The sequence below is a fragment of the Leuresthes tenuis genome, unplaced genomic scaffold, assembly GCF_036924035.1.
Source record: "Leuresthes tenuis unplaced genomic scaffold, fLeuTen1.0.hap1 SCAF_16, whole genome shotgun sequence".
Taxonomy (NCBI): domain Eukaryota; kingdom Metazoa; phylum Chordata; class Actinopteri; order Atheriniformes; family Atherinopsidae; genus Leuresthes; species Leuresthes tenuis.
Window position 1 is genome coordinate 31,412,280 of NW_027325370.1, and position 24,821 is coordinate 31,437,100.

General features: G+C 39.9%; 1 protein-coding gene across 1 annotated transcript; it reads right to left on the bottom strand.

Annotated features, from left to right (window-relative positions):
- Positions 1 to 777: 777 nt before the first annotated feature.
- efhd2 (EF-hand domain family, member D2) lies at positions 778 to 22,584 on the bottom strand. Its single transcript, XM_072366508.1, has 5 exons — positions 22,487 to 22,584; positions 22,073 to 22,373; positions 5,149 to 5,296; positions 4,930 to 5,064; positions 778 to 2,739 (listed from the first exon to the last, which is right to left on the bottom strand). The coding sequence occupies exons 2-5, from the start codon at positions 22,357 to 22,359 to the stop codon at positions 2,608 to 2,610; spliced, it is 702 nt and encodes a 233-aa protein (XP_072222609.1). The 5' UTR covers positions 22,360 to 22,373; positions 22,487 to 22,584; the 3' UTR covers positions 778 to 2,607.
- Between the last annotated feature and the right edge of the window lie 2,237 nt (positions 22,585 to 24,821).

Sequence of the window (24,821 nt, forward strand, 5' to 3'; positions counted from 1 at the left end):
ATCCTTAAATCTACTATAGATATCGTGAAAGTATTGCTATTGTGAATTCCTTTGACCACAACAATTATAGAATAGAAAATAGAAAAATACTTTATTCATCCCCCAGTGGGGGAAATTCAAATTAGTCGAGTAGCTCAAAAAATGTTAAATATTTACAATGATTTCATACTAAACAACAATAATAATAATAATGATAATAATAATCAATGGCGAAATAAAATAAATTAGAGAAGAACATGTCAGCAGTCACTGTCAAAAAGCCTTATGGCTGTGGGGACAAAGGACCTCCTGAACCTCTCAGTCCTGCAGCGCAGTGAGATGAGCCTCTCACTGCAGCTGCTCCTCTACCAGGAAGCTGTGGAGAGGATGTTTATTATTATCCAAAACGGAATATAATTTCCTCCTCATCTGTTGCTCCACCACAGCACTGAGAGGGTCTAGGCTTCTTCCTATCACAGAACCAGCCTTTTCCACCAGTTTGTCCAATTTTTGTCTGTAGTTCAACTCCCCCAGCAGACAACAGCATCGAACAGTGCACTCTCAGTGATGGTGTGATAAAACATGCACATCATATCACTACAGACATTAAAGGACCTGAGCCGTCTCAGGAAGAAGAGACGACTCTGGTCCCTCCTGTACACTGCTTCTATGTTGGCAGACCACTCCAGTTTATTATCCAGCACCACCCCCAGGTATTTGACAGACTTGGTTCAAAACCTAAAATTCCCAAATGTCCTCCATTATTGATAATTGATTTGACAACTGGAACACAGGAACTTGTGATGATTATTGACTTTAATTAATAATCTTAATAATAAAACATTTCACTCACAATGTGCGTGCATACATCAACAGACAGAGTCATATCAAGAACAACAGTACAAGAATTAGGATGGGTTTTTTTTTAGAACATTTTTGATTTAAAGTGGCTTCGATCAAACATTTAGCTTTAACAAATCTGTCCTGAGAAGAATTTGCTTATATATAAAAATTAAAGATATTAGGTTTCGGTTATTTAAAGTGATAACCCTGAAGATCGTATCAAAAGTGATAACGGATGTAGGAAAAAAAAAAAACACTGTCCAATATATACATTCTATAAATGCTTTGAAGAACATGTAGTCTGCATGTCTTATGATGGAATGCAAAATTATATCATTTAGAGAAAGATGTTAATAACACTAGTATAACATACAATATCACTCAGTGGCAATGTGTTTAACTTTTCACATCATTTATAGTTCATCTTCTTGCAATCACTCATTTGGACAACAGATTTTTGTAAAAAAAATACATCATAATAATTTCATTACAGTGCAATGACACGCCATAAACAATTAGTTATATTTTCTTACTTCTCCTCATATAAGCAGTTCTATTTCTTGTTCCCTTTTCAAAATATAGGAAATAAGTGGTTGATCCCTTTTGTATCTCTACATTGTGCATTATAATTAGCCTGTCAGGATTCACGATGGACTTCTCCACTTGTATATTACCATTTTGATCGCTGTCTAAAGGGCTGCATTGCAATGGTATCAACAAGACACGTTCACCCCTTCCCAGTTCAGGGTTTAGCATCTTGTCTAAGGACACTTTGACATGCATTTTGGAAGGATCAAGAATCAATCCTTCCTTAAATCATCATTTCATAAACAAACTATATGTAACTGTATGTCATTTTTATTTGTTCCATATTTTCAGTAAATGTTGAGTTTCTGTTCAAATGATTACATGTTACTCTCAATCACTATAATCTGTTGTATGGCATATCAGTAATTTATCTAATTTTCTTAAAGATTAGCACAATCCATCAATCGTCAGGTTTAACACTATATATGTTGAACAGAGGAAAGCAAATTAAATGAAGACTGACTCAATTCTTTTTTGATTAAGATACTTGCACCAAATCACCAAGTAAGTGCAAGTTGTGCAAATCTCTTGGCTAAAAAAAATACACCTGTACCTGATTATGATACACAAGATCCACAAGCTATATCATAAAAGTAAGGACCACCATTAATAATGTGGTCAATGATTCAAGGCTGTTTCAGTACATGAACAAGAATTTCATCATTTTGTTAAAAAGCATTACTCTTCTTCTTCTGGCATGAATACAGTATTAGGCATGAGAGGCAGAACCACCTGTCATAAACTACATAGTACTGATTTAACACTTAAGCCCATTTCAGCCAAAAATTCTGAATTCACAATACTCATTATTTGAAAACGAGACAACAGAAAAAATTGTGAAGCTTTTTAGTAGCAAAGCAGAAAAAGTGGAAGTCATTTGTGCTGTGTTAAGGATAGTCGGCGTGGCTCATATTTAAACACTGCTGATTCTGGTGCTGACATCCTGTTTGAAAGCCAACACTGTTGCACCACAACACCGCTTTTGTTCGGTCAGTCTGAATGCAGATGGGTTTAATGAGGATGTCTGTTTTTTGAGCCACTACAGCATTACTACTGTTTGATTAGCGCTTTAGAGAAGTTACCTAAATGCATAGGACTCAGAGCATATCTGGCATACATGGAGCACACTAATTTGACAAACTGACAAAAGTAGTACAGCACATGGAGTGAAAGGTCCAAATGAGGACAGGGAGGCCGTTACTTGAAGGTTGACTGAAGTTCTTTGAAAGCTGCTCGTCGTTGCTTCTGCTCCTCAGCCTGCTTCTTCTTTTCCTCCTGCTCCTGGCGGATCTCTGCCTCAAACCGGCTGGATTCATTGATGGCGTGGACCTGTCCAACAGAAAAACACACATCTGTAAGACGATGAAACAGCAGACCAAAATAAAAAAGATCTATTTATTTACATGGATAATGGAACGCTTGGAACTCTACAACATCAGCAGGACACTAAGAGCAGATAAACAGCAAGAACACTGTTATTCAGACTTGATAAATGCAGCCGATCAATATCTAAGAAATGCAAGATGAGCACAGCTGAAGGGGTGCACCCTTCAACAGTGGGAGGGGGGTGAGGCAGGGCTGCTCTCTCTCTGGCACTCTGTACTCGTGGACCATGTCTTTCCCCAGTTGTCCGGTGTCTTTCCAAATGTCTGCCTACACCAATGATTTTGTTGTGTTTGTGAACTCACAAAGATATGACACTTAATTTATTTGGTTTTATCTCTCCTGCAAAGGTCAACTGATGGTGGGGGATAGGTTGGGGGGCCAGCTCACCCTGCCTGCTGAGCACATCTGGATGAAAGGGGGACTGAAGTTCCTGGGGGTCTTCCTGGGGGATGAGACCATGACAAGGAAGAACTGGGACAATGTCCTTGAAACAGTGAAAGACCGGCTTAATAAGTGGAGGTGGCTGCTCCCTAAAATGTCCTACGGAGGCAGAGTCCTGTTCGCCAAAAAACCTGGTCTTGCCCTCCCTGTGGCACAGGTTGGCCTGCATGGACCCTCCAGCCTCTCTTCTCTCCCAGGAGCAACAGTCTTTAGTTGATTTTATCTGGAACAGGATACACTGGGTTCCAAAGAGTGTCCTTTTTCTTTCCAAAGAAGAGGGGGGGCAGGGCCTGGTTCATTTGGCAAATAGCGCTTTTCGTTTACAGCTTATGCAAAGACTGTCGAGTGGACCAGAGGACACTGTGTGGAGGGCTCCAGCCTGCTGCGTCCTGAAGCGTTTTAAAGGCCTAGGACTGGATTTGAATTTGAACTGTTTTTAATGGACAGCACACAGCTCAACAGGTCATCTCTTCACAGCTTTCATAAAAGTATTTTAGTGTCTGGAACTTGGTTAAAAAGGAGAAACGGAAGCAGGTAGACTCTCTGCACTGGTTGCTGTAGGAGTTGGTCCTCCACGGGCAATCCTGGCCTGTCCGGGCTGGGCGGGCTCTCTGTCCTCTTTGTTCCATGCTGCAGGGGTCACCACTCTGGGCTTGGTGGTGGAGCTGGCTGGGCCCAGGCTGCAGGACTCCACTGGTCTGGCTTCCAAGGTGGGATTGTGGTACAACAGAGTGGTTAAACAGCTACTGCATCACTGGAGGAAGAGGCTGTGGTCATGAGCTCCTGATGTTGGACACCACCTCCTCAGGTGAAACCACACCTAACACACAGGACTCCTTCCCCCTCATCCAGCTGAGCTCTGACCTGAAGGACTGTGCAGGTCCTCACCTGGACCGCTGTCCTCAGGCCTTTCTGCGGGAGGCCTCAGACTTTTTAATCGCCTGATGGTAAAAACTTTAAACAGAGACAAGTGGAGTGGGCACATGAGGCCTCACTTTAACTAGGGGGGAGGGGACCTGGAGTCGTCTCTATAAACCTCCACTGGCAAAAAGACATGGAGACTTAAAGTGGAAGATCCTCCACGGGTGGTCGCTGTGAACTCTTTCATGGCTGTAATCTGCACAGAGAGGGAGATGGTGTTTCACTGTTTTTGTTGCCGACTGCCTGCACCGTTTCTGTTCCTGCAGAGTGTTTTTATTGAGGTCTTCACCAAAGAGGTTTTTCCTCTTTTAAATACGTTCGCCAGAAGGAGAAGAGCCAGCTCCTGAACTTTGTGTTGGGTCAGGCTAAGAGGGCAGTGTATGTGAGCAGAAAGAGGAGGGTGGAGAGACCATCTCTCCTGTTCCTGTGTGTGTGGAGCTGGTCAGGTCCAGGATCAGGCTGGACTATAAGATCTCAGGAGACTTGGACTCATTTAGGAACAGGTGGTGTATGCTGTGTCAGGTGGAAGATGATGACCTGTTGTTTGGGGATGTGCTGAGGTTATGATGCGTTTGTGTATGTGTGGATGTACGTGCTTGTGTTTATCTTTTGTGTACATGTGTGGACGCAAGTGATGTGTATGTTGTTCTATATGGAACAAGGAGTTTTTTTAGAAGACAAACACAAATGAAGCAGCAGCAAGTAAAGTTGTGTTTGAAAACTCTCTTTCAGTCCGTCTCTCTGTCCATTAAAAGGTCATGGTCAACTTACTTTAGCTTCAAAAAAGGTCTTGGCTCCTTTGACCCCTTCTGTGGAGACATCAATTTCAGAGAGCCGAGCAAGGACAATGAGGCCACTATCCTCTGCCAGCTCTCCTGCTGCTGCCTTCCTGAAGATCAACAGGAACTTTGGAGGACAACAACAAGACATGGTTATAGAGAAAGAACGTCACATCCTTTCACTTATTCTACAAAGGTTTTATTGTTTCACCTCTCTGAAGCTAAGCTTGTTGTCTAGGTCCTCATCCACTTCCTTGATCATGTTTTTTAAGCCGATGTGGGTCTGTGGAGCTCCAAGCTTCTCCATCATCAACTTCAGCTCCATAAGGTCGATATAGTTGTCTTTCCCAGCATCATATCTTAACAGAAACAAGAAAAGGTGTGTTACAACTGGACAAATATGAAGAAAATCACACTAGGTGTACATTGAGTCCAAGCAGTGCTTTTGTTTTACTTGTCCAAAGGTTGGGCTTTCTCATCATAGATAAGAGACTTCAATTCCCAGCCAAGATGCTATCAATGGTCCACTATAAAGTCCAGTAATGGAAAACGACTAAAAGTTATATATTAAAAGTGATCATTATTAAAAGAAAGGTGTCTGAAGCATGGTGTCTTTATCACACATGAGGTAAGAGTCAGGGAAGAGCTTCACCAAATACACAGTAAAAACATTTACTGGTCATCATATTGACCTCCTATTAGCACACACATTTCTCTGTATGTTCAGTGTGCAGGCAAAACTGAACACTTCTCGAGCTACAGCTAGGCATCTCCTGTTCTTGCTTTTTATATAAAGTAAGAACATGATATAATATAAAATAATGATTACACAAAACTGTTTTTATGGTCACTACCACAGACATCCCTGTGTTTAAATATCATTGTTCAGGCAGTTACTGCACTGCAGTGGTAGAGCAACACAGAGGTGGCTGGTGTGCTAACACTGCCATGCAACACAATGCCCTACTTTTCCAGAGTGAAGCCATCTTTAAAGCAACTTCCAAGGTATGAGACAGATGGTGGTCTGGATTATGGTGTATCTCCCTGAGAATATGTTCACTTAAATCCAAGTGAATGGTCAAACATTTTAATCAATTCTCAATGAAAATTTTCCAGTTTGGATTCAAATAAAAAATAAAAATAAATTTAAAGAAATAATTCATTACAATAATTAATTCACAGCGACCGCCCCGTGGGGGATCCTCTACTGTGGGTCCCCATGTCTTTTTGAGCCCCCTGTGTAGACTCGACGCCTTAATGTGGTGGAGGGGTTTGAGTATCCTCATAATCTTGAGAGCTGTGTTGTTGGAGGCATTTGTCCATCAAAGGGTCTCCCATAACAAAGTTGTATTTGTCTCAGGGGAGGGGTCAGACTAAGTATGATTCAAAGACCTTGATGGAACTGCACCAGTTTGGAAAAGTCACCTCGCTCAGAAAAGGGAAACCAGCGCCTCCCCTTGGCTTTAGGCCTAGGGTGGGTGCTCACTGGCTAGTGCCTGGTGGCAGAGCCTTGGCTCCTGGGGCTCAGTCCAAAGAAGCAACATTTTATCAGAAAGTAAATTTCTGGGGCTCCAGTACCAGTCACTATGATTAGTTATCATACATCAGAATGGGTCTGCCGGTGCTTCTGAAGGGGGCGCTGATGTGCAACAACGGCGTTCTGTGTCTAACATTTTAGTACATGACGCTCTGTAGGGAAGCAGGTATCAGATGGATGCATGGGTCAAGCTGGGCCATTGGAATAGAGTTTAATGGAGGAGATAAAAAGTTTCTCATTCTCAATAAATATACATTCTATGAATGTTACAGGAATTAAGATAAATATCTCAACAGGTTTTGTTATGTTATGTCTTTTATCCAGGATAATGCCGCCACCTTTTTTTTTTTTTTTTTTAAATTGAGGACAACAAAATTGCCCTTAGGTATTGCTGCAGACAAGCCGAACGCAAGTGGAAGAGAGATAGGCTACATGTTTCACTTGGATTTCTGAGGCACAGTCTTAATGACTACCAAAAAAGCTGTTAAAGAGGCCAAACGTAAATATTTGTCAACTGTCATTTCCACCAGCTGTAATCGCTCTCAGGTGTTATTTAATACTATTCAATCTATGACGAACTCATCCAATAACGTTCTGAAAAATGTGTCAGTGGCAACCTGCAATGAGTTTTTGCATTACTTTATTGAAAAAGTAGCCTCTGTTAGACAGACTAATGGTAATGCAGCTATTGCTACTGATGTGCGTCTTTCTGCTGTCACTTCTGCTGTGTTTATTGTGTTTGAGCCAGTGTCCCTGTCCCTTCTGCTTGAAGTGGTCCAGGGAATAAGATCCAAAACAACCTCGATCCTGCAATTCTGTCAAATTTCAGACCCGTGTCCAATAATTTTTGTCGAAAGTTTTAGAAAAAGTTGTTTTCCTCCAGCTCCAATCATTTGTGGAAGACAATATCATTCTTGAGAAGCTTCAATCCGGTTTCAGAACTCGCCACAGTACAGAATCAGCACTACTCAAAGTGCATAATGACATTCTCACTTCCCTCGATGCCAAGAAACCTGTGCTGCTTGTGTTGTTGGACCTGACCGCAGCATTTGATACTGTGGACCACTCCATCCTCCTGGCCCGTCTGGCCCAACGCGTAGGGCTGGTAGGTTTGGTGCTGCAGTGGTTTAGGTCCTACCTCACGGGAAGAACTTTCTCTGTGATGATTGGCAACCTCTCCTCCTCATCAAAAAATTAAACAAAAACTTTAACTGAACAAAAACATCAAACTATTAAATGTGGTTTGCTGAATATTAGATATCTCCCTTCGAAGTCTCTGTTAGTGAATGATTTGATCTGTGATCATCATATTGATATATTTTGTCTTACAGAAACCTGGCTGCAGCAGGAGGATCATGTTAGCATTAATGAATCAACTCCCTCTGACTATTTAAATGTTCACGTTCCTCGAACCACAGGCAGAGGAGGAGGAGTGGCAGCTATCTTCAGATCAGGGTTACTCATCAGTCCTAGACCCAAGATTAGTTTTAGCTCTTTTGAATCTCTGATTCTCAGTTTTTCCCAAAGTGGAAATCACAAAACCTCTTGTGTTTGTTGCTGTGTATCGTCCCCTGGCCCTTATTCTGAGTTTCTGTCTGAATTCTCAGAGTTTTTAGCCCAGTTAGTGCTGAGTACAGATGAAGTCATTATAGTGGGTGACTTTAATATTCATGTAGATGTTGAAAATGACAGCCTAAATATTAACTTTAATTCTATATTAGACTCTATTGGATTTTCTCAAAGTGTTCACAGACCTACTCACTGCCTTAATCATACCCTTGACCTTGTGCTGACTTATGGCATTGAGAGTGAACAGTTAACAGTGTTCCCTCATAACCCTGTCTTGTCTGACCATTTTTTAATAACTTTTGAATTTACATTACTTGACTACACGGTTTCTGAGAAGAATTTTACATATAGAAGGTGTCTGTCAGAGAATGCTGTAACCAGTTTTAAAGAGTTGATTTCATCATCCTTTTCTTCACTGCCATGTGCTGATATGACAGAGGACGGCTACCTAAATTTTACTCCAGTAGAACTTGACTCTCTTGTTGACAGCACTATAGCTTCAATGCATACAACACTCTCTCTGAGCTAACAGCAATAGTCTCTTCTAAACCATCAACTTGTATTTTAGACCCAATCCCAACCAGACTGTTCAAGGAGGTTTTCCCCTTAATTGACACTTCCATATTGGATTTGATCAATTGGTCTTTGTTGACAGGATATGTAACTCAGACTTTAAAGGTTGCTGTAATTAAACCTTGACTTAAAAAACCTACTCTTGATTCAGAAGTGTTGGCTAATTATCGACCTATATCCAATCTCCCTTTTTTGTCTAAAGTTCTTGAAAAAATAGTTGCAGTTCAACTTTGTGATCATTTACATAGAAATAATCTGTTTGAAGAGTTTCAGTCAGGATTCAGAGTGCATCACGGCACAGAAACAGCACTGGTGAAAGTTACCAATGATCTCCTCTTAGCCTCTGATAGCGGACTTGTTTCTGTGCTTGTCCTGTTGGATCTCAGTGCTGCATTTGATACGATCGATCACAGCATTCTGTTACAGAGACTTGAACATGTTATTGGGATTAAAGGAACTGCATTAGGCTGGTTTAAGTCATATTTATCTGATAGATTCCAGTTTGTTCTTGTAAATGAAGAATCTTCCTCACACACCAGAGTAAGTCATGGAGTTCCTCAGGGTTCTGTGCTTGGATTGATTCTTTTTACTTTATATATGCTTCCATTAGGTAACATTATTAGACAGCATGGTATAAATTTCCATTGTTATGCTGATGATACTCAGCTGTACTTATCTATGAAACCAGATGAAATCAATATGTTGGTCAGACTACAAGCCTGTCTTAAAGACATAAAGACCTGGATAACTCAGAATTGTCTGCTTTTAAATTCAGACAAAACTCAAGTTGTTCTCTTTGGACCTGAGCGCTTCAGGGAGAAATTGTCTAGTTATATAGTTACTCTAGATTGTATTTCTTTGGCTTCTAGTTCTACAGTGAGGAACCTTGGAGTTATTTTTGACCAGAATTTATCATTTGACGCACATATAAAACTGGTTTCTAGGACTGCCTTCTTTCACCTTCGTAATATTGTTAAAATCAGGAACATCCTGTCTCAGAGTAATGCAGAGAAACTAGTTCATGCATTTGTTACTTCAAGATTGGACTACTGTAATTCTTTATTATTGGGCTGTCCCACATATTCTCTGAAAAGCCTCCAGCTGATCCAAAATGCTGCAGCCAGAGTTCTGATGAGAACTAACAGAAGAGATCATGTTTCTCCAGTTTTAGCTTTTCTTTCTTGGCTTCCTGTTAAATTCAGAACAGAATTTAAGATTCTTCTCCTCACATATAAAGCTCTTAATGACCGAGCTCCATCATATCTTAAAGATCTCATTGTAAGATATTTTCCTAACAGAGCACTTCGCTCCCAAACTGCAGGTTTCCTTGTTGTTCCCAGAGTTTCTAAAAGTAGAATGGGAGGTAGAGCCTTCAGTTATCAGGCCCCTCTCTTGTGGAATAAGCTGCCAGTAAATGTCCGGGAAGCAGACACCCTTTCCACTTTTAAGATTAGGCTTAAACTTTCCTATTTGATAAAGCTTATAGTTAGGAATGGCTCAGGTAATCCTGAAACATCCCATAGTTCTGCTGCTATAGGCTTAGACTGCTGGGGGAGCTCATCTGTCACACCTTTCCTCACTTTGTTCTCTTTTTCCCCCTGTTTAATTTCTCAATTGATTTTATGTACATGTGACATTATTGTGGTTATTAACTTGTGTTTCCCTGTTCCAACAGGTATCCTTTGAATGGTGTTATGGTGTTTTTCCCCCCTCTTTTCCCTCTTTTCTGTCTTCTCAAACCCCAGCTGGTCGAGGCGGATGGCCACCCTTCCTGGTTCTGCCAGAGGTTTCTTCCTGTTCCAAGGGAGTCGTTCCTTTCCACAGTCGCCACAGGCACGCTCAGGACGGGAGATTGGACTGAAGACAAGTTTCGGTGCAATCGTTTGGTTTCCTTAGCTAGGATAATATATTTTTTTAATTGGCTCTATGTGAATGAATTGGATTATTTTGAAATTAATTTATTGAATTTCATTGGATTATGATTACAATGAATTGAATACCAATTGGCTTGAATTGGACTAGATTATTCAACTGCCTTGAGATGACAATTGTTGTAATTTGGCGCTATATAAATAAAAAAGTTTTGGAAAAATGGACTGGTCTAACTTGACAGAGTAGGACCTTGTTAAATATTTAGCTCAGTCTGCCATCTTTGTAGTGTAGAGTAGTACTGAACTACCAAATGATGCTGTCACGTGCCGTGATATTAATTGTAAAAACCCACAACATGGTGTTGAGCTTTGCTCTCTGTACGAAAGTATTGTGAAGTCCCTTTTTGTCTCAAGCAGGCTGATGTAAAAGCCTATGGTATACAAAACTAAACCAGGCTGGAATGAACATGTCAAAGAGCTTCATGCTGGGGCCAGAAGGGCTCTCAAAGCTTGGGCTGAGGTAGGCAGGCAGACAGAACCATAGTCTTCTCTATGAATACAAGAAATGAGCAAATGCCAATATCAAACATGCTCTAGGTTTTATAAAAAGGAATGAAGATACAATGAGGTCAAATTCATTGGCAAATAGTGTGATTATTAGGGAAAATTTTGATTAATTAACTAGCAATTGATATAAAATGGTGCTCCAGTTATAGTGATAGAAAATGGAGGCCTTTAAATAGATTGAGTCGTTGCTATTTTCCTAAGAATATTACTATTTCGAATGCAACCTAGTAAAGAAGCCTTTTAACTGATAACTGTGTATAAGTTATGTTGGAACACTCACAATTGAAGCAGTCAGAAAAAGTTAGCCTTTTAACTGGTAACCGTGTGTAGGTTGTGTTGGATTAACCCATAAAAGAAGCAGTCAGAAAAGGTCATCTTTTTAACTGGTAACTGTGTGTAAATTGTGCTGGATGAACCCATAAAAGAAGCAGTCAGAAAAGGTGAGGCAAAGGAAAAAAGCCTTTTAACTGGTAACTGTATGTTGTGTTGGATAACCCACAAATGAAACGATCAGAAAATGTCAGCCTTTTAACTGGTAACCGTGTGTAGTGGTGGGATTAACCAAGGACAACAAAAATGCAGTCAGAAAAGGTTAGTCCATAGTCTGTGTGAGAAGACTACAGGAATAAATAACTCCGCGCCGCGCGTTAGAAACAGAATCTTTCTTAAGAGAGTTTGCGATGAAAGATCGCAAGTTTTAAATCCATGTTAGTTGTGTTATTGTTTGTTTGTCGAATTGGTTGTTAAGGTCTTTACCAACCTCCGAAGGTTGCTAAATTCTTTGCTGCAGTGTTGTTTTATTTGCTATGTATGTAGGGGGGGGAAACAAGTGTGTGTGTGTGTATTGTTGCTAAAAGGATAGGTTATTGTTGAATTGTTGCTTGGTGATAAGATTGTTTGTTTCTAAAAGGGCTGGTTGCCGAAGTTATTTGTTTGTTAAATTGTGATTTTTTCCTGCTCGACTGCAGTGTTGGTTTATTTGCTATGTTTGGATAAGAGTGAAACAGCTGCTGGTGTGTGATGTTGCCGATGGTGACGACAGAAAAATGTATTACTGACTAATTAAGTTGAAGTGAACATTGGAATCTGGTTGTTGCTCGTGACATAACGACAGAAGTAGTGTTTCATTCAGTAGTACTCAAAATAACTCCACTGAAAATTGATTAGCTGCAAGAGGACAGTATGGGAAATACCTGTTTTAAAGCTAACCGGATTAAGTTAAGTTAAGTGGGAGTGCTAAAAATCATGTTTCAGAAAAAACACAGATAATATTAAATACTTAGAGAGATGAGAAAATAAATTTGGGTTTGAGGGAGAATTGAACATGGTAAAATTGCCCAATCCTAGAGAAGGGGAAGACAAAAGTAATGTACAAAGTAAATCTAGTTTTCTTTGTGCCATATTCAGGGCCAATATACCCACTCACAAGATAAAACATTTATTTTTGTCCTTAATTTGAGCATGTGTCATTTAAAAATGGAGATAAAATTATCTTAAATACTTTGTCTCACCGCAGAATGATTTTATTGATGATTTTACTGGAATTTCTTTAAATTGTGTGCACTGCTGTTGACTGTTTAGTCATAACAGGGGACTTGAAGGTGCACATGGATGTAGCCCATAATAAGCAAGCTAAAGAACTCACTGCTTTCCTTGAAATGTTTGGTCTAACTCAGCGTGTGACTTTGCATAGATGAAGAGAGAGTTATTTTTCTGAAATCATAAAAAACTGCAGTAACAACTCTCATGTCTTGCTTGCTACAGTAAACAGATTAACAAACCCTCCAGGTTGCATTTAGAACTGATTTCTACATATAAGGGTAATGAAGTTGGAATATTCTTTAATGACAAAGTTCAAGGCATTAAAAATGAAATACTTTCCACCTGAAGCAGGTCTGAGACCAGACAGTCAGACCTTTCAGGTGCAGATGGTTTTCAAGCCAAACTGAAACATTTTTTAAATTTGAGATTAGCTCTTCTGAAAAAAAAAAAAATCATAAGTGTATCAGAAACATAAGCCTGAAATAGAGAATTTAACATATTAATGTTAAGTAATGCTATGGTTAAGTAATGCTTCATTACTTCTGATTGACTAACTTCCCTAAAACTTATGAATTTATGAGCTTAGGAACTGACATCATATTCATCAGAGATTAAAGCATTTATCTCACAGAATGGGAACCAAAAGAGTATTAGTATATATATTTATATATAATATATTTATATATATTTTATATATAAAATATATATTTTTTAAAAAACCAACACAGCAATGAAATATGCTATGTGAGTCAGATATCAAACAATAGCTTTCTTAAAGAGAAATTTAAAGACAGCTGCAATAAATCAGCGTAATATATGGAGTAATATATTAATACTATAAGCAGTTTCTAAGCCTGCAGATAAATATTAATTAAATTAAACAGAAAGGTTGTGCGTGTGTGTTCAACAGGTGCCAAACTAGATGGGTCAAATGCAGAGAGTAATTTTGTGTGACTTGTAACATGACAATAAACAGTCATCTTAATGTGTTTGCACAGCAATGGAATAAAGAGGGAAAGCAGAGGAGCACTCTAACAACAAAAAGAAAAGGAAGAAAGGACTAAACTTTTTGTTGGAAGGGAGAGAAGCAACTATATATGTGATGAGGGAAAGCAAAAACACAGATCACAACAGGAGCAGTGACGGAGAAGGAGAGACAGAGCAGGAGGAGATACATGTCGGCTGTGTGGCAGGAGGGGGCATTGGGCGAGGGACTGCAGGAGCAAGAATAAGATAGAGGAAGAGTTTGGGAGTCAGTTATGACTAGATAAGAAAAAACAGGAGCTGTAACCAGGATAGAAGCAGAAAAGCCAGAAAAAGTGTTAAACTTAGAGGGAATTGAACTTATCTTATAGTATGACATCAAACCTGAGATTACATTGAATGTTTCCGGGACGGAGGTAACTTTTCTATGCGACACAGGTGCAACACGAACTGTAATCCATCCTGATGACATTCCGGGAGTTGAGGAATCCAAAGAAATTATTTGGGTCAAATCAGCAAATGGTAAGAGCCATCCTGAGCGTTTATCAAAACTCTTGACAGTAACAGATACACGGAGTGGGGTAAGTGCTGATTGTCAAGTTGTCTCTTCCGCTCTGTGTCCCTGTAACTTACTGGGAAGGGATTTACTCCATTTATTCCAGCCAAGAATAGTTCCAGAAGAAAAAGGGTTAACTGTAGAAGTCCACTCAAACAATGATTCAGCATGAGACCACCTTCATACTGGTATAGTTTGGATCTTGTGTCCACAGGCCCCAGATCTGTCACGCTTCCTCTCCTTCAGAAGGCAAAATAGCATGTCTCAGGAGAGCTCACCCTCAGGTCACCACATGAATTACACTTCACTGTGTCTTACAAATATACTCAAGGGGAGGACATATTTTATTTTTTAAACAAATGAGAAAGTTAAAACATGCTAAAGTTAAAACACTTATACTGGAATAAAGAGTGTTGTTGTGCAGTCAGCTGCTTACTCTCCCACAGCATGAGAAATTTTTTAATATCATGTTATGCACCCCATGTGTCACTCTCCAAACCCACAGATGACCACTGGAGGCGTTTAGGTGTGTTTGTGACTGCATGTGAAGAAGCCTCAGATTGGGAGAAGGTGGAGCCAGGAATAGAGTATTCTGAGAAACTGGATGCATATACTAGTCCATTAAATTGGACCATGGATGCAAAACCAAATGTACACTTACAAGGACAGATCTGGAAGAATAAAGGTGCCATTTACTATGACATGTAGAACTTATACTGCCAAAGAGTTTGTTTAAATATGCTTCAGTATCGAGCCATGGAGCACGTCATGTCTCTACAGGAGGGATGGTAGCAATAATGAACAAGGTTTTTGCAGTGTATGGTTTTATTATAAATAAAACCATAATATCATAATATGATAATAAAGAATTTTTGTCTAACATGTCAAATATGTGCAAAATATGATCCATACATATGGCCTAGGACCGGGACGAGGACAGTTCCCGAGGCCTGAGGACCCTTTTCAACAAGTTTGTATGGATTTCATTGAATTAAATAAAGGGGTCTCCCTGGTGATTAGTGATGTTTTACCAAATGAAGTGAAGTATTTCCAGATGCACAGGCAAATGTACCCTCAACACTGGTGAATTAAATATTACCTAGATTTGGAATTCCTGAAAAAATCTACAGTGATAACAGGGACGCACTTTGTAAACAATATTATCTTCCTGATGGCGAAGAACTTAAAAACAAAAGAGGATCTCAGAAACCACTGTGCAAGACTGAAGAAACTGGGAAGAATTGGGTTTACTGTTTACCACTAGTAGTCCTAAACATGCATATTACTCTAACTAGCACAGGATTAACTCCATTTGAGATAATGTATAATGTATGACCATTTTTACTACCACAGAACTATTCACCGGACATGATGAAGAAAGAGAAGAAACCTTAGCAGGATACATGGTTAAAATGTTAACAAGTAGAGAGATCTCTTCTGTCTAGTCTGTTCCAGGTGACCCTGTGGAGGAATCTCTAATACCCGGAGACTGGATCCTCATCAAAGTGATAAAGAAAGAGAACTGGTCCAGCCCAAGGTGGGAAGGTTCATAACAGGTACTGCTTACAGAAACCACAGCAGCTAAACTAATATATCCTGGATGCACTTATCACACTGTAAACTAGTAAGGCCACGACCTGCAGAAGTAGGGAAAGATTAGTTACCCACCACCCTTCTCTGAGGCATAAGTCTGACTACAAAGGGGAATTCTCTCAACAGGAGGGGGTTCGTCTCAACCTCAGTGAAGAAAACAACGGCTAAAACGAGAACATAGGGTGTGGCTAAAATAAGACAGGGATAGACGGACAGCAGCCGTGGCATCCATTTAAATTACCAGGATTTGTAGGTTAAAAGGAACCTGTTGTGTATTGTTAATCATTATTCTTATTATCGTATTCCTAATTCTATGGGATTAAGCACAGATTAATAAAAAACTAAAAGATAATGCATTACAATGAATCACACAGACCCAGACTGACCACAGAGATAGGAGGTCCCTCAGGTCCAACAGACAACTTGTCAACCTATTTTTTGTTGCAGGAATAGATGGGGTGGCTGACATTGACTTATGCTCAATTATTTTATGTGAAGACAGCCAAGAAGCCCATGTGTATTCTGAAAAGTACATATGTGAAATGTATGTTAATACAAGATTTCTGAAGAATCGCCGGTGTATCAGTTGGTATTTTGTTAGAATGTATACAGCATGACAAAATCTAATTGTATTGAATGTGCAAAAGCCAGAATATAAATTTAGAAAAGAAGCATTACAATTGCATAATGAATCTTTTGTACCTAACACAGAGCAATGCAAAACTCTCTATGTTGTTCCCAGCAGTTAAGAAAAGAGACGTACCACCCTCAGCGTTGGCTTATAAGGGTAATTATATATGTTTCATCCACAGGGGTACAGGTAAGAATGTGGGTACACTCATGTCAGATAATTGTAAAAAATCCATCAATGTTACTCGGGACGCAGGTAACTACTCAGCATCTTGGTTTCGGAACCAGACTTCCATGAGAGCAGACCTCTGGTGGCTGTGTGGGGATATGAAACTGAGGTCCGTCCTTCCGCCTAACTGGCAGCTGCACAATAGCCCAACTACTGATGCCTTTCCGTCTGTTCCCTGTGGGGGACTTTAAGGCCTTGGGTGAGAAGCTGCAATGTCTCAAGCGTTCAACTGCGTCTGGAGGTTCATTTGACAACAGAGTGTACCTGGATAGCATTGGAATTCTGAGTCCCAGATGAATTTAAAGCTAAAAATCAAGTAACTACAGACTTTGAATCTTTTCTTTTCTGGTGGGCAACAATAAATAAAAATGTTTATTGGATAAATTACATCCACAAGGCATTGCTGAACAATTCAAATGTTTGGAACTTTATCCTGTTCCTTTATTCCTAACAATACTTCCGCAGATGGCAGAATCACAAAGAGGGACTCGCATCACTCTCTGCAGAGCTGATAGAAAATCAACGACCCCTTCACTGACATGATGGAGAAGTGGTTTGGTCTTTGTCTGTTGTAAGAGCCATAGTAGCCACCTGTGCTTGATGTTGTATCACATGCTTGAGAGGACTGTCCCAAAGACTGATCGAAACCATCCTTAACCGCATAATGTATCAACAGGTAGAGATGATGACAACAAGCTACATGTGGACGAGGGAGACGATGATACAGATAACATTTAAAGTACTTTGAATGACCCCGAGTGAATTCTCAATGATTTCTTTAATGATTATTTTTGCGTTCATATGAAAGACCAATGAACATGGGAATTGGACCTATTAAAAGACAATTCCTGAATGTAGAGCATTGTAAAGATGATATGTTGGTTTTTCCTGCTAACATTTGTCCACAGGTTAAATGAACTGCATCAGCAGCAGAACCACTACAGGACTCAAAGTCAGGTAACTGACCAGGTTTCTGGAATTCTGGAATTCCCATCATGCCAAGATGATGGCGGAACAATCACAAATTTTTATCCACATGTGTACAAAAGGGTGGACGGCGAAGCTAAGCGCTCCACCACAACTGAATGAAAAGCTGATTTGAAGAGTTCATTCCACCAAGTAACGTCTAACAATCTACAGCCTCCAACCACTGTATGGCTGAATTATATCCTGAAGTGTCCTAAAAGAGGATTAGTTAGGGAATAAGAGGTGGTAAAGACCTCTTCTGGGAAGTGAAGTTCTAGTAACCTCTCCTTCCAAGATAGCTTAGCAGTTCCAGACCCAGCCGGACTGATGTTCGGCCAGAAGCAGACGATTGCAGAGTGGACTGAATAAACTGCATTGTATTATTATTATTATTGTTTGACTATTCTTGATTTTCATTTTATTAATTTTTTCATTTTATTAATTTTTCCATTTAATATCAATTTCATATGATTTATTAATTGCATATAATCATATTTTCATTTCATTAATTTTTTGTTTGTGTCATATTTCCATTTTTATTATTCCATTGTATTAATTTTGTTCATTAATCATTTAGTCATAGTTTTATTGATTTCCATTTTTATTGATTTTTGTCCTTATTGCCATGTATTTTTGGTTGTGTATCCGTTTTGTGTTTGCTGGTCACACCTAGGTCCATCACCATTCATTGAAATTAACGGTTCGGAGTGCGACCTTTGATACTGAGTGAGTGACTAAGCGGTCGGTCGCCAAGGAGAGAATGGGGCCATAGGAGAATTTTCCCGTAAATAAAGCAAATGGGTTTTTCGCTCCTATGCACTGCGAACGGTAGAAATACATTCAATGTTAATTGTACAGTTTTAATACTTCATAGCATAAACATGAGGGAATGTTGGAAAAATTATATAGTTATACTATGACAGAAGAGTTACTCCATCTGTTATGATTCAAGCAAAAGTGTTTTGACTCTGGTACTAGTCTTTCCCATAATATTAACTGGTGAGAAGCACCTCTTATGTTCCTTCCCATAACAAGGAATGGGGAGAGAAGCACCTTTCCCCATAACATTGAATATTCCTACCCATAATAATGAATGGTGAGAAAAGCGCCTTTTCTCATAACATTGTGTGATCAGCAAGCATAAACAACATAAATAGCTGGAGCACCATTTTGTCGGGAGACAACTCTGAGCCAGCTTCCTGACAGGTTGTGTGGATTTGTGCGTTTCTTGCAAGAAATAAATGTTTTGTGTTAATTAATCGTATCCAGCGACTCTGAGCCTAATTTTACAGAGAATTTTTCTAACACAAGGAAAATGCAAAACAACTGTACATGAGATTTCTGGAAGGAAATAAAGACAATCGATAACTACAAAACAGCAAATTCTGCCAGCAAATATTGAAGACGTTAGTCGTGCAGAGGAAATCACTCAGATGTGGCTGAAGCATTACTCTGAACTATCTATCCGTGTTAAAAGTTCCTCATTTGTAGTGGCAGTTCTGATAATGGTGAAGATATGAGAGTTTCTACACAAGAAATGAATGGTGTAGTTATGAGCCTAAAGGACAAAAGGCATGTGGTATGGATAAGATGACTGCGTAAGATTTAAAATTCACAAGCAGGAAACTCTTTCCTTTGTCTGCCTTGTGTTTTACTGGGTTTTTAGTCCATGGCATTTTGCCTGACTCAATTATATCTGTTATGTTAGTGCTCATTATAAAAGTTAAAGCTGGTAAAATAAATAGCATGGATGATTATCGGCTCACAGCTCTCTGGACCGCTGACAACCAGTTTGACTTTAAATCTAAACATGGCACAGATATGTATATTTTTGCTTTAAAAGGAAATTTCAGATTTTTATAAGAGGCACAATTACCCATTTTTTATTTGTTTTATCAATGTCTCAAAATGTTTGTGTAAATCATGAAAAGTTATTTTATAAGTTATGTAACAGAGGGGTTCCCAAATCTTCAGTTAGAATTTTGTCCTTTTGGTACATTCACCAGTTAATGCACATAAGATGGGTTAACTGTGTGTCTGCTTCTTTTAAAATATGCAATGGGGTTAGACAGGGAAGCATTTTGTCTCCTCTTCTTTTTACTATATATGTGGATGATTTATCAAAGCAGCTAGATGACTGTGGGACAGGTTGTATTCCTGGTGGGACCATAATTAACCACTTTATGTATGCAGTAGATTTAGTGCTGGTCTTCAACAGTTATTGAGGGTCTGCTCACAATATGGCCGATAGCATGACATCAGTTTCAATGCAAAGAAGAATAATATTATGAATATCAGAAGGGAGGATCATAAAATAGTATTTTCTGATTTCTCTCTATCTGGTATTGTCCTGAAAATGTGTACTGCAGTGAAAGTATGCACCTGGGATATTATATACCTGCAGATCTGGCGTATGACATGAACATTTACAGACAGTGCCGCTTAATGTATGTACAAACTATTATGCTTATACGCAAGTTTGATATGTCTCAGTGAAGGCTTTTAAACCTTTTAAACTTTGTATACTGCTCGCTTGTGGAGGTGCTACAGACAAAGTACTAAACAGAAACTCAAAGTGGAATATAATGATGGAATAAGGCTGCTGCTTAGGATGCAGAGATGGACTAGTGCAAGCCAAGTTGTTGCTGGTGTTTCCACTGGTGATGCTGTATTACGCACTCTTACGTACAGATGTGTGTGTAGATTAGCGCACTCCACAAACATCTTATGGGACCCTGCGTGAAGCTCAGTCAGGTTTTATTCTAGTATGTGGAAAGTTTGGCCTTTCTCTAAATTTGAGGATCCCCCTTTCTCTTTTTTCTTATTTTATGTTGATTTTTTTATTTTATTTTTATTTTAGTAAATGGACCCACGTGTATCTCACAGTGAAATGAGTGAATGAATTAGGTCTCTGGTTCTGGGCCGTTTCTGGACACACATGCATTCATAAGACACAATAAAGTAAGATTATGTTCCTGTTGAGCTCTCCTGAGTTGCATATCTCAGCCGTATCTAAAAATCATGTTGAAGACACAGCAGTGAGGAAAAGGCTTGCTTCTGACTTTAGGAGCTAAGACATGGATAGTGTATGACCACATGTGAACATTTCTAAATCTCTGATCTTATCTAAGCAAAAATCTAAAAGTTAAAATAATGAAGGCCTCGTGGGAGCAAATATAAAGCAGGTGTGTGTGTGTGTTCTGTTCCCATCTTCTGTTTCTGCCAGCGTCTGTTACACTTCCGTGCGTTAATATGAAGATTAGAAATATGAAGTCTATTTCAGAATCAAAATGTTTATGCAGATGGTTTTATCCAAAGCGACTTCGAAATGAGGATATAACATTACAGCTAACATAGATAAGATAGATAGATAGATAGATAAGCCACATAGAAGGAAACCAACAGTCAGGCTCAGTCAGAGGTGACAGAGTAGAGATAGGGTGCAGGCATAGAAGGAAGTGCAGAAAGATAAAGTGCAGAGATAGAGTGGGTAGGTAAGTACAAGGTAAGTGCTAGGATAGGAGGTGCTCTCTGAAGAGCTGGGTTTTCAAGAGTTTCTTGAAGATAGACAGGGATGCCCCTGTTCTGGTAGCGCTCGGTAGGTCATTCCACCATCGTGGAACGACACATGAAAGCAGAGGTTTCACAGCACAGGCTGGAGACCAGTTAGGAGAGCGTTGCAGTAGTCAAGGCGGGAGATGACCATGGCCTGCACCAGGAGCTGGGTGGCGTGTTGGGTTAGGTACGGCCTGATCTTTCTTATGTTTAACAATGCGAAGCGGCACCATCAAGCAACAGAGGCAATATGATCTTTAAAGGTCAGTTGTTAAAAGAAATTACTGTAACTGCTGTGACAGAATTGGGGTAAAAGGGGAAAACTATCATGCTTTGTCAGTCCATCAGAGTGTGGATGAATGACTGTATTAGGGCATATAGCTGCTAAGGCTAATTGGTTCACTGCTACCCATAGATGTATTGATGAAGGTTTTCAGGCACAGGGCAACATCTGCTGGCCAGTTTTAGTCAGTCCATCCCACTGCTCAGTAGGATTGAAACTTTCCATGCAGTTAGAGAGACTAAACTGAGTTTATTCTGAGAAAACGCATAGAGAGCTTTATGGTAAATTCTATTTGAGGATGGCTGAATATCGCATCATTAGTCTGCACTGTGATGAGGCCATTAATCTGTTTTTGAAGAGGAGGGAGGTGTCTTATTTTGAAGGTGTGGGGCAGCGCGTCTGGTTTTATCGTTATCAAAAGAAAAATCCCTAAAAACAGAGAAAACCATTTTCTTTTGTATTCTCGCTTTAGTCACTGTCGAGGTTCGACTCCCATTTTAATTCATACTACCTAAACCTAGGCGGACCTCTGCCATATCCACCCCCCTCCCTCTGGTTTAAAGCCAGGGAAATGAACTCCTGCAGTCTACTTCCGTTATCTTCTTCTTTTTACCAAATATGTAGTTTGCGCTGGTGAAGCGTATAACACCGCACACCTGCCACAGAAGCCACCTACTCACGTTTTGAACATCTTTTCCATGTCTTTGATCTGTTTCCGGGAGAACTCTTTGAATTCGGTGTAGGGGTTGAAGACTTTCAGGCTGGGCTGAGAGTGCCCCCCCTGCCCTTCGTTCAGTTCTCCTCGCCGCATCAGCAAAGCACCCAGCTCCGGATCAGCGTTCGCCAAACTCGATTTCTCTTCTGACCCATCCTGCTGTTCGCCGACGTCAACAGCAACGGGGTCCTCGGCTCCTTCCTCTATCTGAAGCCGACGGCTAAGCTTGGATGAGAGCTCATCTGTGGCCATTTTCAAAGGGGTAGCTAATAATCAAAACGTACCGTCAGCCGAGACATACAGACAGCCTTCCAACACTTTCCACTCATCTCAGTGTGACATATTATTTGCGTGTATAATTACAGAAAGGTTCACCTACCTCTGGTTCTATTTTAATTTCCAGGATCGAACGCTAACCTCCAATAAATCCTTCCGCTTCTGAAGCCTCTCGGCTGGTCAGCTCTGCCACGGCCCCCCTCCCCCCTCATAAGCACCACACCTTTTAAAATGACAGACAGGAATGTCTGAGCAATGAAGAGCATGTAAGTGCGTGTTCATCTCATACATGTAGATATCTTATTCTTACATTACATTATTTAATAAAGTGACTAACCGTAGTAAATAGAATAGAAAACCTCATCCCTCAGTGTGAGAAATGCAAATGAGTCAAATAGCTCAATAAATTTAAATATTTACAATAATCGTATATTAGAAAAATAATAATAATCTATAATTAAATAAATTCATTCATTTGAGAAGAACATGTCAGCAGTCACTGTTAAAAAGCCTCAAGGCTGTGGGGACAAAGGACCTCCTGAACCTCTCAGTCCTGCAGCGCAGTGAGATGAAAAAAAGTTTAAAAAAACAAGGAGAGCCAGTGATGTAGTAGGTTGTTTTTTTTACCAGCTCCTCCACTCTATCTCAGGGACGGGTGGCCATTGGGAGGACTGGGAAGTTTCCCTGTCGGCCAGCCTGCCAGCCAATGAGATCAAGAGAACCAGCTAGCAGCAGCCTTGTGAAATTTCTGAGCAGTCCATGGAGTTAAAACTGTCTTCAACCGTCTCTACATCTCACTCATGGTTGTTGGAGTGTCAAACTCACTGTCATTAATCCAACCTACTGATTTTTGTTTAGCCTCCTGTCTTGATCTAATTCTTTTTATTCAGACGTTACATAACTTTCATGACCACAAATATAAATTGGTCAACTATTTAATTTGTTTTTTGTTTATAAATTAATGTAGAACGGTCGGAGCAAAGCCTCATGGGAAATGGGACCTGGTATCCTCTGCATTTATCCAATGAACATAGGGAGATGAATGACCGGCTGTCAGAGAGAAAAAGCGGGCAAGGTTGAAGTAGCGGATTTTCTTACAGTCGAAGAGGAATCAGAATTGTGTTTGTTTTGCTCTGTGTTACACCTGATGGAGGGAAAGAAGAGAGAGGAGAAAGGAGGGGCCAAAAAGGCCAGAATGAAGAAAAAGTGGAAGTTGGAGGAGAGTCCAACAAAATGGTCAAAAATATCAGATTTACTCCAAAACAACCAGGTGTAAACTAGTGATGCAGGTGAGTTGACAGGACACATTGTTGCAAACTAGCATAACATTTGAGCTGAGTTCTTTGTCATATTTCCGCTAAGTCCATACATTTTGTTTGTGTAGTTTGTGTAATGTAGTTGTGGGCTCAACCAGCCCTGAGCATGCTCAGAGAGATGCACTGGAGGAGGATGCCTCCGCGTCACCTATCCTGGGGTCCACTAGACGGATGGAAAACTTTATGAACGTGAGGAGATAACTCTCACAGGGGTTAAAAATGGCGTCGCCTCCAACACCTTCCGCATCATGAACCTAGAAGAATGGCACGGAGAGTTTGACGGACGCCTGGCCGAGCTGGAAAATAATTACGATGACCTGTGTATACAAAATAAACTTCTGAAAGACAAAATGAACGATTTAGAGGGACATTCCAGGAGACAAAATATTAAAATTGTGGGCCTGCCAGAAAAAATTGAAAGGCGCTCTCCAACTACATTTTTGTCCAACTTGCTACCTAAACTCCTGGGAGCTGAGCATGCTCACATATTACAAAGACATTTGCTCTTGTGGGGAAAAAAAGGAAAAGGACTTGTTTTTTATTCTTAATTCGTTTGGAAACTTAAGTTCTAGACTGCTAAATGCTTGATTCAAAACAGTGTTCACAATTCACTTATAGGAGGGTGGTAAGGTGTTAGTTTTTACTGCATGCTCTTTTCTCAGCAGCTCTGCTGCTAGGTGGGGTTTACATTACCCCTTTTCTTTAGGGAAGGCAAACCAGGGAGTTTGTGGGGTATTTCCTTTCAGTTTAGTTCATGCTGTACTCATATTTTGTTTGTATACAATGTGGCCCCTCTATTGCTGAGAATGATTAAAGTATCAATAAAGAATAAAAAAATTATTAGATTTATTATATACAGCAAACTTCTCTTTAATATTGAAAAAAAGATTTTAAAAAAAACAGACTGATCCACCATCTTACCGGCTTAAGGCATTTGATCAGGTTGATTGGAAATATATACTGTTAACAATCAGAAAATTTGGCCTGGGTGAAAGCTTTAGCTCATGGGTAGAAATGCTTTATGCGCACCCAACTGCATCAGTCCTCACCAACTCAGTTAGATCTCACCCTTTCAATCTGTACCTTGGTGTTAGACAGGGCTGCCCTTTGAGCCCTTCGTTG